The following is a 14242-nucleotide window of genomic DNA, read 5'->3' as shown; positions in this document are numbered from 1 at the left end:
GATGGAGACTTCACCCCACAGTCCCACAACGTCGGCTTCACGTCTGATTTATTACAAATCAACTGATCTTAAGAAACAGCGATCTGAGAAAATAGCTATGAGTCTATTCATATTTTATTTTTTTTTTACTTTGTTTTGTTTTGTAATATGTTAGATTTTGTTTTGTTTTGTAATATGTTACAAAACAATGCGAAAAAGACGTTGTGTAAATCCAGGTTGTGTAAGGATGCGTGAAGTTAGCCAGAATCAGTTCCGGTCGGTAGGTGAGGACTACCTCCAAAATAAGAGCAGATGACTTGACACTGGAAGAAAGGGAAAATACAGTAGGCATTGAGGTCCATAAAGCAACGACAAATATACTGAATAATCCGTGTTTCGTTCAAGAGACATAGTCTTTCATACTGTGACAGGTGTTTGTGTTGGTAAAATTTTAACTTATTCATTTAGTCGACTATAGCCAAAGCTGTAGCTGCAAAATGCCCCTTTGCTTCCTTGCAAATGTTATTATATTAGCTACAAATATCTATTATCTATTTAACTTACTTTTTACATTATGAAAATTATGAATCACACAGAAGTAAGCCCAATCCAGGAGACATCACAATACCAACAAACCTAAAAAAGAAAATAATTATGTACAAGTTATAAGTAGTTAGAGTGATTAGCTTACCCTCCCAAGGTTCCCATAAACCATAATTTTACCTTCCTTTTAAAATTGTCTATTACAATTAGTAGCACCACTGAACCTGAAGTGTTCATATTAAACAACAACCACAATTTAGTAACTACAGTTAATTTGGTGAGCTCTGTGTGGCCTTTGTGACACTCAGGGTCTGAGATGTTAAAAATATTATGTACTGAGTTGTAGGCTACTTGTACGTCTCTAGCCTTAAAAACTAGTACGACAAAGGCATCTTTTCTCAACATGCAAATGATGCTAAACCAAAAATAGTTCCTTAGGTACAACGGATGTTTTATAGTATCTGTTGCAATTAGTGTGCACTATTCATGTAGTTTTCATACAATCTGGATGTGATGGGAATGGGTTTTATTCTGACAGTTGTGATCGGGTGGGGGCCCGCGTAAACAATACATTGCACTTCACGCAGGCTGTTTTTATTTTGAAGGTTCAGACCGGAAGGATTCTGTGTGTGGCTCGACGCTGATCCCAGCGGCTCTTTTCAGATCAGAGAACTGCAGAGAAGATGGCGGCGCTACGAGTCGCGGTGCTATCGGGGAGCGGCAGGGCTCTCCTAAGCACGCCGAAAACTATCAAGACCCCGGTGGTAAGTCTATAGATGAGTATTGTATTTATCACCCAGGGCGGAGTGTGTTTTTACCAAAAGTCTGATTGGAAAGCGCTGCTGTGGGATGTCCTGGTACCAAATTAACGTTAGCCTGGTTGCTGACAGTGGGGTGAGACAAGGTCACTCGTGTTCACACACATTTCTAGGATATCGCCATCGACTGTGGCAATAGCTCCTCTGATATTTTGTCTTTCCATAAATGTAGATATCGACAAAGTGTCAATAACTGCTATAACACGCGCAACAGATCTCTAAAACTTGGTAGCCATCGCTAGATGTAGCAAGCTAGCCGGTTAGCTAACTCATGATGTCAACCAGCCGGCAAGTGGACAGGTTAACTAAAACCAACTTCTAACTTGGATAACGGTACAGGGATACGGATCTGCGCGCCAGAGTGTGTGATCGTAGAGTTTGTAATTGTTTGCGCCCTTACACGAGTCATGTTGCGTTCATACTCTGTTTAAAACACCAACGGCTAAAGTAGCTGAGCTAATCAGCTTGCAAACGAGTTAGCATTTCAAGGACTGTAAGGACTTCCGGTGGAGAAAGCCGTCTTTAGCCGTATATTCCTGTACCCTTCATCTGTTAGCTAATTGTCATCTGTGGGTGCGTCCTGAGACTGATTTAAGTTGTTATATATTCCAGACTCTTAATAGGGTTGTGAAAATGTAAAACTATGTAAACTGATGTTACTTAGAAAATGACATAATGTCGTTTTTGTATGTAATATCACTTGTGACCCGTTGAGGTACAAGTAGAAATAGGCCATCTTCATTGTGTAGATGTATGAGTTTGTTTAAGCTTATTAAGCTCTAAAGTGTACCATAAAATGCATGTCCATAGCTAACTGCAAATTTTGTTTAATTCAGAAAAGTGGCTTTAAGAACATTTAGGTTCATTACTGATTCTTCTGCTGATTATTTTTTTTAATGAAGTGATTGCAATCACAGTACACGATATGCGTCTTAACCACTCGGCCGCTAAGACTTGTGGGAATTGTACATGTCATGCGTCTGCTGGCAGATACCACTTTTCCAACTCCAAAGTTTGTAAATAGGCGATCTTCCTGAGTGTAGCATGGTTTCAGGCTGGAGATTGAGGTTTTTTGTGTGTAATGGTGCAGGGATGCTGTCATGTGATGCCAGCTGCCTGGTTACTGGAGCTCTAGTGAAGGGCAGTTTCATAAGGACGACCAGCGTGCACACTACAAGCAAGGGCATTATGATATCAAAGACTACAAGTCTACATGATTAGCGCTGCTGATCTCTCAATTATTAGTTTGGTTTATAAACTTTGTGCTTCAGTGTCCCTGAATCCAAGCTTGTGTTTTCAGATCACTGCTTGTTTTGACCAGCCAGCAGTCCAACAGCAAATGCTCACATCTGGTTTGCTAGAACCAGTGAATTCTTGGCATGTTTGCCCCCAAAAATCAACTAATAGATTAACCAACCTGTGGTTTCAGCCCTAATCTCATTCTTATAACACAGAATATTAAGTAGTTGGCTGTTTTGAACTATTACCTGTATGTTATTGAACTGGGATCATTGTAAACTAACTGGTATCTTGTTGTGCTCTTGTTGCTCCGTAGGCCAACATGTCCTTCGCCAGCCTGCCGAGGAGCAAGAAGGTTGCCCTGTCGACACTAGGTGTGGTCACAGCTGGTGGGGCGGGGCTAGCTCTGATGCTGCACCAGTCCGTTAACGCTTCTGACCTGGAGCTCCACCCCCCTCAATACCCCTGGAGCCACGCTGGACCTCTCTCCTCTTTGGACCACGCTAGGTGTGGACACACACACACACTCCAGAGTCTGTAATTATAATCAATGTGAGGAAACGCTCTGAAAGTTAAACTAGTACAAAACATTCTGCTACCTCAGAGGACATGGGACATCATTTATAAAGATTCCTACGCTCACTATGAGTAAAGATAATTTTGCAATAACATTTAAAGGAAGAATAAGTAGGGTTTGTCGGTTGCGGTCTGTAAACACAGCATTCAAAGCGTGCCCCGGCTCACCAAACATCACTTGCTGTCTGGTAAACATGGATGTAAACAATGCTGGATTTAACATGTATAAAATCTCGGCTTTGCAAATATTTTATGAGGAAGGAAATGCATTGAACACATTTTTTAGAGCTCAAGGAAACACACTGTGTTTTGGTGAGTAACACTGAAAGTAAACATAACCTTTGTTTGTATACAAGAGAACTCCACAAATCACCTTTTTTCAAGTACGAAATTATCTTTGTAAATGTTTTATTGGCAATTTGTTATTGGTCACGATTTTTATTGTTATATTGTTTTGATTTAAAGTCTGTTGTGTTTTGGCTCCTTTCTCTCTCGCCCTCTCCGCCACCTGCAGTATTCGCCGTGGTTACCAGGTGTATAAGCAGGTGTGTTCAGCCTGCCACAGTATGGAGTACCTGGCCTTCAGAAACCTGGTGGGAGTGTCGCACACAGAGGCAGAGGTTAAGACCATCGCTGAGGAGGTGAGGCTGTTTGTGTGTATAAGAATAAGAGTCCAAGGTTCCAGTGGTGGAGCAGTTTCAAATTGATCATATAACACTGACTTAGTATTTTACAGCATGCAATATTTTAAAAATTATTTATTATTCTATTTTTAGAATTAAACACCAAGTTCTGCCACTAGGGGGTGACACCCAGCTGGATCTATTGTTTATATTTCCAGGTTTTCGACCATATTTTAAATGTGTTTTGTGTGTTGTGTTCAGGTTGAGGTAGTGGATGGTCCTGATGAGAGTGGAGAGATGTTCACCAGGCCAGGAAAGCTGTCAGACTACTTCCCAAAGCCCTACCCCAACCCTGAGGCAGCCCGCGTCGCGAACAACGGAGCCCTGCCTCCAGACCTCAGCTACATTGTCAATGCTAGGTAACTCCTGAAAAACAAAACCTACACAGTGAAGTCTGAAAGTCATGAAATTGCCTCACATCTGCGTATCCTTGGTGTTCACTTGTTGTGTCCACCTGCTTCCCTCAGACATGGAGGAGAGGACTATGTGTTCAGCCTGCTGACAGGATACTGCGAACCTCCAGCAGGAGTGACAGTGAGGGAGGGACTGTACTACAACCCATACTTCCCTGGCCAGGCCATCGGCATGGCCCCGCCCATCTACAACGAGGTGCTGGAATTTGAGGACGGTACGTAAAGATGCACTGAGCTTCATCTGCTGTCGGGCCGTGCAGAAACAAACGCTTCTGGTATCCCATCACATGTATTTTTTTAAATAAATATATTTATTTAAATTTGTTAAGTTTTCAGTTTGTCCAAAGACACAAGATACTAAAACAAAATAGCAGAGTACAAAACGCAAAGCCAAAGATGTCCCTGCTTGCCATCTCCCTCAGGCAACCCTCTGAAGAGTTAAATCCAAGACTATAATTAAACAGTGAGTCAAAATTTAAGTGGACTCGCCGATCAGAAAGGACTATATTGTAAGAACTGACCACTTCCATACAGAGTACGTCCACATTAAGCTGCTTAAAGACATTTAGCTGGTTTTATTTTCAGGTGTTTCACTGTGGGCACAGGTCTCGACAAAACCTACCTGGAAATCAACATTTTAAAATGGAGACGGTTTAATGTTCAGTCTAAAGCTCTACTTTTAAACACTGGCATTTTGCCATCTTCTATTCAAACCAGCACAGCGCCTGTTATGGTCACATGACTGGCGTGTTGAAGCGAGGCTTTGAAACGTTTTGCTGCAATGCTTTTTGCTTAAAATGGTCGTAGTAATATGCTTCAAGAGTCAATAGAAATACCTTAATTTTTCAGGTATTTCATACACTAGATTAGCCAAACACAGATTATATATAAAGGCACATTGATATCAAAGTATCAATTGCTAATGGTTTATAAAAATACTGTTACAGAAGATTTAGCCACCTCGCCCACTCTCACTGTGTCCAGGAGAAAATCATTGTGCTGATGGTTATTGTGTGTCTGTTGCCATAGGAACCCCTGCCACCATGAGCCAGGTTGCTAAAGACGTGTGTACTTTCTTGAGGTGGGCGGCCGAGCCGGAGCACGACCAACGCAAACGCATGGGACTAAAGGTACAACACACACGAACACGTGTGGCCCCTGGACGCGCCTATAAATCCCCCTTTTTTCTGTGTTAATGAAGGAATTTTTAAGATGTAGTCTGAGCACACAGACACAATTGAACACATGGAAACAGGGTGTAAACATGGAGCTTGCTGTGAGATGAATCTTTCTGTTCTCGTTCTCTTCCCAGCTGCTGATGGGCTCGGCCATCATCATCCCTCTGATGTACTACATGAAGAGACACAGGTGGTCTGTGCTGAAGAGCAGGAAGATCGCCTACAAGCCTCCCAAGTAAACTGAAACAAACGCACCCCTACCTGGGCTTAAAACCTACCAGAGAGGGCTGCGTTCAATGACCCCACAACGCTCACATCACAATGATTATGTGGACACAGAACAACTGACAAACACACACATGCCTTTCTAAGAGGGGGTAGAGAAATAAAAGTATATATGTTATGTTTATTGCTACAGAAAAATGCCTTTTTTTTAGCTGTTGGCGTGGTAGAACTTACTGTGTGGCAGATTTTCCTACATCTGGAATATTGTGGTGCAAGCTTGTGACAGAGAGTTGTGGCGTTCTTGAACGCACCTTCCACAAAGTTTGTTTCTTTTATCTGCATCGCGTCATCGCTGGTAGCAGTTTCTGTGTTGACATCTGGTATCGGACACTTTGTCACAAGTGACTGATAAGTTGACTGATTGTCCATCTTTATAAGATTCTCAATAACCACAGGAGTGCTGAGAAATGGTTGCCCTAAAACTTTGTAACATCCTGGGTGTGTGTAAATCCATCCTTCCCTGTCCCCTCCACAAAGCCACTCAGTGGATCAAATGCAGCCTCTGAACCTGTTTTACTGTACAAAATAAATTATCTTAAAGGAAACGTTTCTGTGGCCGTTTGTTTTGTTTCAAGCAGCAGTAGACGTTGCACACACACACAAACACACACATACACACCAACCTTTCTAACGCTGCCTGTGTCATTCTGATCGTTTCTGTCTGACATGTATAATCTGCAACTACACACATGTAAATATTAAATAAAGTGGTGAATGAACAAACTTTCTCATGAGGTTATCATTTGTTGACCTCCAGAGTGGATCGTCACTAATCCTATTAATATGTGGGCGATTCATCTGTTTCCTGTCTGTATTTCACAGAATTATATGGCAGAAAAATAGTTCAGTCACAAACAATTTCTCAGCTTTTATTTTTTTGGACATTTCCACAAATCTCCATCCTTGTTGCACAATAACATTCGCAATAAATTCAACCAATTGATTTTTAAAGATACAGAAGCTCCATGTAGAGCTGTTGGGTTACCCTGGATCTTCACTGTAGAACTCTCCTGGAGCCGCTCGCACCAGGGCCACATTCTCCATATGCAGATAACGTAGTTATCCAGATTACACTGTGCCAATTTGACATGAGTCTGGATCTTTCACAGAGCAACAAGTCCTTAAGACCAAACCTGTACGCCAACAAGAATCTACAGTGCAAAAGAAAAGTGTTAATGTGGATTTCCTCTTGAAACACATCCCTCACTGTATACTTGTTTATTTGAGTGCATCAATTAACCGAAATAAAGTGCTGTCACCACGATGAGAAGAAAAGCTCATAACAGATTGCAGCTCCCTCTGTGAAAGTCCTGTCGTGATCGAACGGAGTCTAACACGGAACATTCCCGTAACAGAGACCTGCGTTTGAAAGCCCAAAGGCCATCACTTCTGTTTCCATCATGCTCGTCATCTCAGACTGTCCTGTTCTGTTATTACAGAGGTCTTCATCGGTAATATCTTCAGTGGCAGTTCATTCAGAGTGTTAATGTACGGGAACAGCTTGTCGGTGAAAGCGTGTGTGACGGTGTGTATGTGTGTGTTAGTATCAGGATCAGAGAATGACAGAATTCCTCTGTTCCAGTCCAGATGAACTCTGATCCTCTGGAGCTTCTTCTTCACAGAAAGAACAGTATCCGGATCTGATGGGGAGCGAGCTCTATATATACCATCACAGAACCCGATTCTCCATAATCCAGACTGTTTCTTTCCCTTCCTCTCCACAGATTCTGCTGCCACACCAAGAAACCAGAATGTGCTTTTTCGAACCTTAACGTCCCAGCTGTGAGCCCCTGAGTCAAAGCCCTCAGAGCCCAGGACGGAGTGAAAGGAATCAAACCTCTCTGGATTGTCAGGGAGGTTTTGTCCCTCTTCGTGTCTCACACCGGTCAGATCTTCAGACAGGGTGAAATGTGGATGAGCAGAGTTTGGATCCAGAATCACAGGAGTGTAGGAGACCATCTCCTTCATCTTGTTCCAGATGTTGAAGGTCAGGTTGCCCAGGTGTTTGGCCACGTCTATCAGAGCTCCTGAGACCAGCTCTGGATCATCCAGCAGGGGGCGCTGCTGGACTCTTTCCACTGCAGCCTTGTAGTTCAGCAGGAGTGAGACGTCTTCAGCTCTCAGCTCCTCCTCTGTGGCTCTGATTGTGTCTGAAAGAGCTGCTATCTCTCTGCTCAGAGCCTCCATCTTCTTCCTCATCATCCGACTCTTCTGCTCCTCTTCCTCCCTCAGAGCAGTGATCCTGGCCTCCTCTTCCTCTTGTAGAAACTGGTGAAGCTTCTTAAACTGATCCTTAATCTGCCTCTCTGTGTGTCGGGCCTGGACCTTCATGTGTTCTGCTGTTTGATCACAGTTTCCTTTAACTTGTTCAAAGACCTTCAGTTTCTCCTGTAAAGGCTTCAGGGAGTTCTGGAGCTCCTCTCTGTGATCCTGTGCAGCTTCATCGATGGGTCTGAATCTGTGGTTGTTGTGTGTTTTTGAGTCTCGACAGACGACACACACTGGCTGCTGATGGTCCAGACAGAAGAGTTTGAGTCTCTCAGAGTGCAGACTGCAGAGAGTCTCAGACCCTGCTGAAGATCTCTGATCTCTCTCCAGTAAGAAGGCCTCACACAGGTTCTTCAATGTTAAACTGACAGGTGGTTTATACATAGATGATCTTCTCTTACAAACTGGACACTCTTGTGTTTGTTTCTGTCTCCACCAGCTCTTCAGACAGTCTTCGCAGAAGCTGTGGCTACATGACAGAACAACAGGATCTTTAAAAATGTCCTGGCAGACAGGACAGGAGAGATCCTCCTCTGATGGGGAAGCCATGTTCTCTCTGAGTGAAGAAAAAAATTCATTAGACAGAAAGTACAGTCGGCTAGCTGTGCCTCCCCTCCCCCTTCTAGAAAGTTACCTGACACTTATTTTCCCCTTGAGCTGAGTTTCTATAAAACTCACATTCAGTGTGCAGAGTTGCAGCAGCTGTAAGTATCCTAGTAGTTCAGTAATCCAGTGTTTGCTCCCGTATCTGACGTCTCTCGGTGGAAGCCGTGAGTTTAGTCTGAAGCTAAATCTTATTGTCCGTGGTCTGTTTGTCTCCTTAGGACAAAATAACAAGCTATGTTTCCTGGTGTGTCTCAGGTGAGTTGGATAAGGGGTGGAGCTTTGTCATACTATCTAGGTAAATGCTGATGCATTAACTGCGATATACGAAAGGTTTAATTCCAAAAGATTTCTGATTCTGATTCTGAATAATAACCTGGTAATGTCTAAGCAAAGTAAGTGAAGTAAGTAAATAGCATCAAGTAAAAGTTTTAATTGTCCCAATATTTTACTTTATGAACAAATTTGAGAAACTAATGACATTCCCATCAGCCTCTGGTGTGCTTTGTGTTTATTGCTAATTAGGAAATGATAGCTGCTAACAGGCTAAACTAAGAAGATGATCAACCTGGTAAACTTGGCACACACATCAACATGTTAGCATTTAGCTCAAAGCAGCACTGTGCTAGCACGTAGACTCTTAGTCTTGTTAACTGTAATTCTGTTTCCAAGGTCAAGACCTTTCACCCTCAGTTATTTATTTTATTCGATGAACAAAGTTTTCCGACACCTATATCACCCATGTGAAAAAGTATCTGCCTCTTAAACAAGAACACAGGAGACAAATGAATTGAGATGAAATATGTTTGGAAGACCACGTAAATAGAATAAAAGTAGGTTAAAGTTAAACACCCTTTTCAAAAGATCCATTTTAAAATGCACACATTTATTTATAATCTATAGACAGCACGATGAAACGGAATTATTGACACATACAATGAAGATTTTATAGCCGTTGAAATACTTTTTCCAACACTTTTGAATAGCATCACTTAAATATAAATGTAGTTAATCACCTTATACATCTATACAGCTATCAGTAACTAATTAACTATTAATTAACCAGTGAAAATGTGTATAATTATTATGGTGACACACTGCAGACACTACAGATACTCCTGTATCGCTGCCACTGTGGCAGTCGGGCTTTGAATGTAAGATAACACTTTATTAATCCTCGGGGGGGGGGGGGGGGGGTTAGATATGATATACAATATTTTGCCCTTAAAGACAGTACTTCTGGAGTCTTTGTGCAATTTTTTGGTTTTGAGCACCTGGCAACACTGCTGAGACAATAAATACAGTCCAAAAAGGCCAGTTGGAGTAATAGATCCACAAGTTTAAAGATTTACCAGAGGCCAAACACTGCACGGCAGTTTCACAGTGGTGTCATTTATATGAATCAGGGTTTTCAGGCAGTGCTGTCTCTGAACATGGCCTTACAGAGACCTTCACTGGTAATATCTTCAGTGGGCGTATGTTTACAGTGTTAAAGTACGGAAACAGCCTCTCAGTAAAAGTGTGTGTGAAGGTGTGTATGTGTGTGTTCGTATCAAGATCAGAGAATGACAGTTTTCCTTTGTTCCAGTCCAGATTCATTCTGATCCTCTGGAGCTTCTTCACTGACAGAACTGTGGAGGGATCTGATAAAGAGCGTGCTGTGTATTTACCATCAAAGTACCCTATTCTCCATAAATGAGACGGATGTTTTCCCTTCTTCTGGACAGACTCTGCTGCCACACCCACAAACCAGCCTGTATTATCTTCAACGTCGACATCCCAGCTGTGAGTCCCTGAGTTAAAGCCCTCGGAGCCCAGGACAATGCGAAATGAATCAAACCTCTCGGGGTTTTCAGGAAGCTTCTGTCTCTGTCCAAATCTCACACCGGTCAGATCTTCAGACAGGGTGAGTTCTGGATGAGCAGTGTTTGGATCCAGAATCACAGGAGTGTAGGAGACCATCTCCTTCATCTTGTTCCAGATGTTGAAGGTCAGGTTGCCCAGGTGTTTGGCCACGTCTATCAGAGCTCCTGAGACCAGCTCTGGATCATCCAGCAGGGGGCGCTGCTGGACTCTTTCCACTGCAGCCTTGTAGTTCAGCAGGAATGAGACGTCTTCAGCTCTCAGCTCCTCCTCTGTGGCTCTGATTGTGTCTGAAAGAGCTGCTATCTCTCTGCTCAGAGCCTTGATCTTCTTCTTCATCATCCGACTCTTCTGCTCCTCTTCCTCCCTCAGAGCAGTGATCCTGGCCTCCTCTTCCTCTTGTAGAAACTGGTGAAGCTTCTCAAACTGCTCCTTAATCTGCCTCTCTGTGTGTCGGGCCTGGACCTTCATGTGTTCTGCTGTTTGATCACAGTTTCCTTTAACTTGTTCAAAGACCTTCAGTTTCTCCTGTAAAGACTTCAGGGAGTTCTGGAGCTCCTTTTTGGGATCATGTGCAGCTTCATTAATAGGTCTGAATTTGTGTCCAGTGTGTGTTTCTGAATGCAGACAGACGACGCACACTGGCTGCTGATGGTCCAGACAGAAGAGTTTGAGTCTCTCAGAGTGCAGACTGCAGAGAGTCTCAGACCCTGCTGAAGATCTCCTCTCTCTCTTTAGTAAGATGGCCTCACACAGCTTCTTTAACACCAAGTTGCAAGGTGGTTCATTCCTTGATGATCTTCTCTTGCAAACTGGACACTCCTGTATTTGTTTCTCAGTCCACCATCTCTGCAGACAGGCATTACAGAAGCTGTGGCTACATGACAGGACAACGGGGTCTCTAAAGATGTCATGGCAGACAGGACAGGAGAGGTCCTCCTCTGATCCAGAAGACATTTTTCTCTCTGAGTGAAGCTGAAAACACACCAGGCAGAAATCACAGTCACTCGTGGCTCTACACTGACACTTACTTTCACTTTGAGATGTGTTTTTTGAAATAACTCACATGCAGCGTGGGGTGTTGGAGCAGGTTTAAGTGGCAGTATTTTGGTATTCCCTCCTCTAGCCGTCCTCTCTCAGTACATGTTGTTAGTTTGAACTGACGGTGAATCTCGCCGGCTTTTTGTTTTTGTCTGTGTCAATGAGGAAGAATGACAAACTGTTACTGGCATATCTCAGGTGAGTCAGGTAAGGGGTGGAGCTTTATTAGGTAATATTAGCTTTATGCTTCCACAATACTCACAGGGTAATGTCAGTGTCAAGACAATTCCAGCACTTTTTGACAGTCTTTCCTTGGCGCTGCAGTAGTTGAGTGAAGAATTACAAAAGAGCTTGAGAGAGACATTGAAACCCTGCTTACTTTCACATGATGCTGTGTGAAATAAGCGTGATTGTCCGATAGCTAGTTTTGGAAAATTACCCCATTCTGACATCGGAAAGACAGACTGACCCCTTAAGCAAGGTGGCCCAGACGTCATCCCAAGGTGTTAATATATGGAATATATAATCCCTGCAGCATATTCAGGTTCACAGTGCTGTAACTCTAAAAGCCATTTTGTCCAGTGATCCAAACAGTTAAACACATCTTCTTCAGCATCATAAGGCAGAAAGGTTTCCATTTAGGCTGAGGTTTATGTTTATGGCTTATGTTAATACAAAGACTGGGAACAGGGGGGAAACAGTTAGCTTGGCTCCTTCCAAAGTGAAACAATAGACCACAATATCACTGAAACAGTCGTATTTATACAAGGTATCTTGCTGGTTTTCTGTAACACCGTTATGATAACTTCTGTGAGCTTTCTGACAATGATTTGAAGAAGGAGCAATACGTTCATTACTTTAAAGCTGAAGCAGTTACAGAAAGTCAGCTTCAGACTGGTAGTTTTAAATGTCTGTGTTTATTAGGACTATGCCAGTCTCTGAAAGCTTTTTAGATCAATTACTTGAAAAGTACAAATGCTGTCAAGTTGGGTCCAAATGCAGTGTTAATTGAAATGACCCTCTGTTTAAAAGTATGTAAGTCGTATTAACAGGATTGAAATTGAAACGTGGTTCTGTTCACTTTGAAACAGGTCTGAAGTATTTAGGTTACATTGTATTAGGTATCTAGGTTCTTTAGGTTGTTTTAGAATACAAATAGTATTAAAGTATAAAATGCATATGCTTAATCGGTGATTATGAGGGAAAATGGTCCCTGGCCCCAAAAAGTGCAGGGCTATAGTGGCTGGCTGGAGGTAGCATGTTCCTGGCTAGTTAGGGTGTTACTGGTTAGCTTACTAGCCGTGTGAGTAGTCCATAAGTCCATAAATACATTTCTCTGAGCCACTCTCTGGTGTAACACTTTTCTTCTCTCTAAGTGCATATCATTCACTGCAGAAAGTGGTCTCTCTCTCACCCTTTCAGCTCCGCTACCCACTTTAGCATTCATTCAATGCCCAACTCACTCTCACCTTCTGCATGAACAGAAATGTAAAGGTGACAGTTTGTGGATCCAGGGGGAGTTACATCCTTGAACTGTTTCTTGGCAAAGAACAGAGCAAACAGGCGAGGTGACTGTGCAGCTTCTTGTAGTCTTGTTGTCACAGTGATTTGGTACCATCGTGCCTGTAAGGAGACAAAAAACAAAACTTAATAGATAAACTGTCAAGAAACTCTTTCGCTACGTAACTCCCCCTAAAACCACAAATTGTTGTTTTGACGTTTCTGTTAATGTACGGGTTAATACTAGACACAGCATGTTCATTTGTGAGCTTTAAAGGTGTTGGTTGGTGTATTTTTTAACTCTGGACGAAGCCAAGCTAGCTGTTTTCCACTCTTTACGCCGAGCTAAACTAATAACTTAACGCACACAGATTGATAACGATCTTTTCATCTCATTCTTGGAAAGAAAGTGAATAAGTCTGTTTCCCACAATGTTGAAATATTCCTTCAACTGAATTCCACCAATCACTCTGCAGCTGCGTTTAGACGGCCTGTCGTCATCACATCCTCACATCCATCCTGCTTTTCAGCGACGGATAAATAAACAAGTGTGCTGTTAGTTTAAAGCTGCTTCAGGCCTTCATTAGGAGCTAATCTGGTCCTGAAAAGGTTTTCCTCCCCGCTGCTTCAACCTGCATTCAGACGCTACGAGCTTCATCTGCATCACAACACACAGAGATTAGGCTAATAGCATTACTGGATCTCACCGGATCGTTATTTATTGCCATCATTATCATTATCATTATTATTATTATTAGATTAAACTCCGTCACAGACTTGTAACAGAAGGATGGACGTATTTTTAGTGTGAAAACTAAACTGATTTTCTCCTTTGGTAATTCAGAAGAAAAGGGTGTAATTATGCTTTGTGTCTGTGTGACACTGGCGGCAGTTTTTAAAAAGGCTCCTCGTCCTAATCTCACACACACAGATACTCTGTAAATACGCTGTTTTTTTGCAGAGTTGTGGCATTTGATTGTGAAACTAAGTAAACTAAAAATGTAAATATGCTGCCCCTCAGTAACACACACACACACACAGCAGAGATTAGCTGCTGTATGGAACCTCGGGGAGTCTCATTCACATGGAAAACCACTTCTTAATTCTAATTGGTGGCCAGTGTAAATCCTCCACTCCCATTTAAACCAGCAGTCAGCAATTTGTGTTCCTGCTGCTTCATATGTGCCTCAGACTTAACCATCCATTCACCTTCTCAGTTGATCTGAGAGCTCAGCTCCGCAGCGTAGCACCTA

At 42.5% G+C, this 14242-nt stretch overlaps 3 protein-coding genes across 3 annotated transcripts; 1 reads left to right on the top strand and 2 right to left on the bottom strand.

The window, feature by feature from the left end:
• The first annotated feature begins 1195 nt into the window (after positions 1–1195).
• On the top strand, positions 1196–6259 carry cyc1 (cytochrome c-1). The gene is made up of 7 exons (XM_070902372.1): positions 1196–1286; positions 2896–3086; positions 3670–3796; positions 4040–4197; positions 4306–4466; positions 5281–5381; positions 5564–6259. The coding sequence occupies exons 1-7, from the start codon at positions 1206–1208 to the stop codon at positions 5666–5668; spliced, it is 924 nt and encodes a 307-aa protein (XP_070758473.1). The 5' UTR covers positions 1196–1205; the 3' UTR covers positions 5669–6259.
• A 346-nt stretch (positions 6260–6605) lies between these two features.
• Positions 6606–8543, bottom strand: LOC139283425 (nuclear factor 7, ovary-like). Its single transcript, XM_070903430.1, has one exon. It carries the CDS (start codon positions 8529–8531, stop codon positions 7122–7124), a length of 1410 nt encoding a protein of 469 aa, XP_070759531.1. The 5' UTR covers positions 8532–8543; the 3' UTR covers positions 6606–7121.
• A 1552-nt stretch (positions 8544–10095) lies between these two features.
• Positions 10096–11405, bottom strand: LOC139282275 (E3 ubiquitin-protein ligase TRIM35-like). The gene is given in 2 exon segments (XM_070901881.1): positions 10096–10128; positions 10131–11405. Coding segments are annotated over 2 exon segments (1308 nt in total).
• Between the last annotated feature and the right edge of the window lie 2837 nt (positions 11406–14242).

This window comes from Enoplosus armatus, chromosome 3, assembly GCF_043641665.1.
Source record: "Enoplosus armatus isolate fEnoArm2 chromosome 3, fEnoArm2.hap1, whole genome shotgun sequence".
Lineage (NCBI taxonomy): Eukaryota > Metazoa > Chordata > Actinopteri > Centrarchiformes > Enoplosidae > Enoplosus > Enoplosus armatus.
The sequence above is the reverse complement of the archived record's forward strand: the minus strand, read 5'-3'. Positions and strand labels throughout refer to the sequence as shown.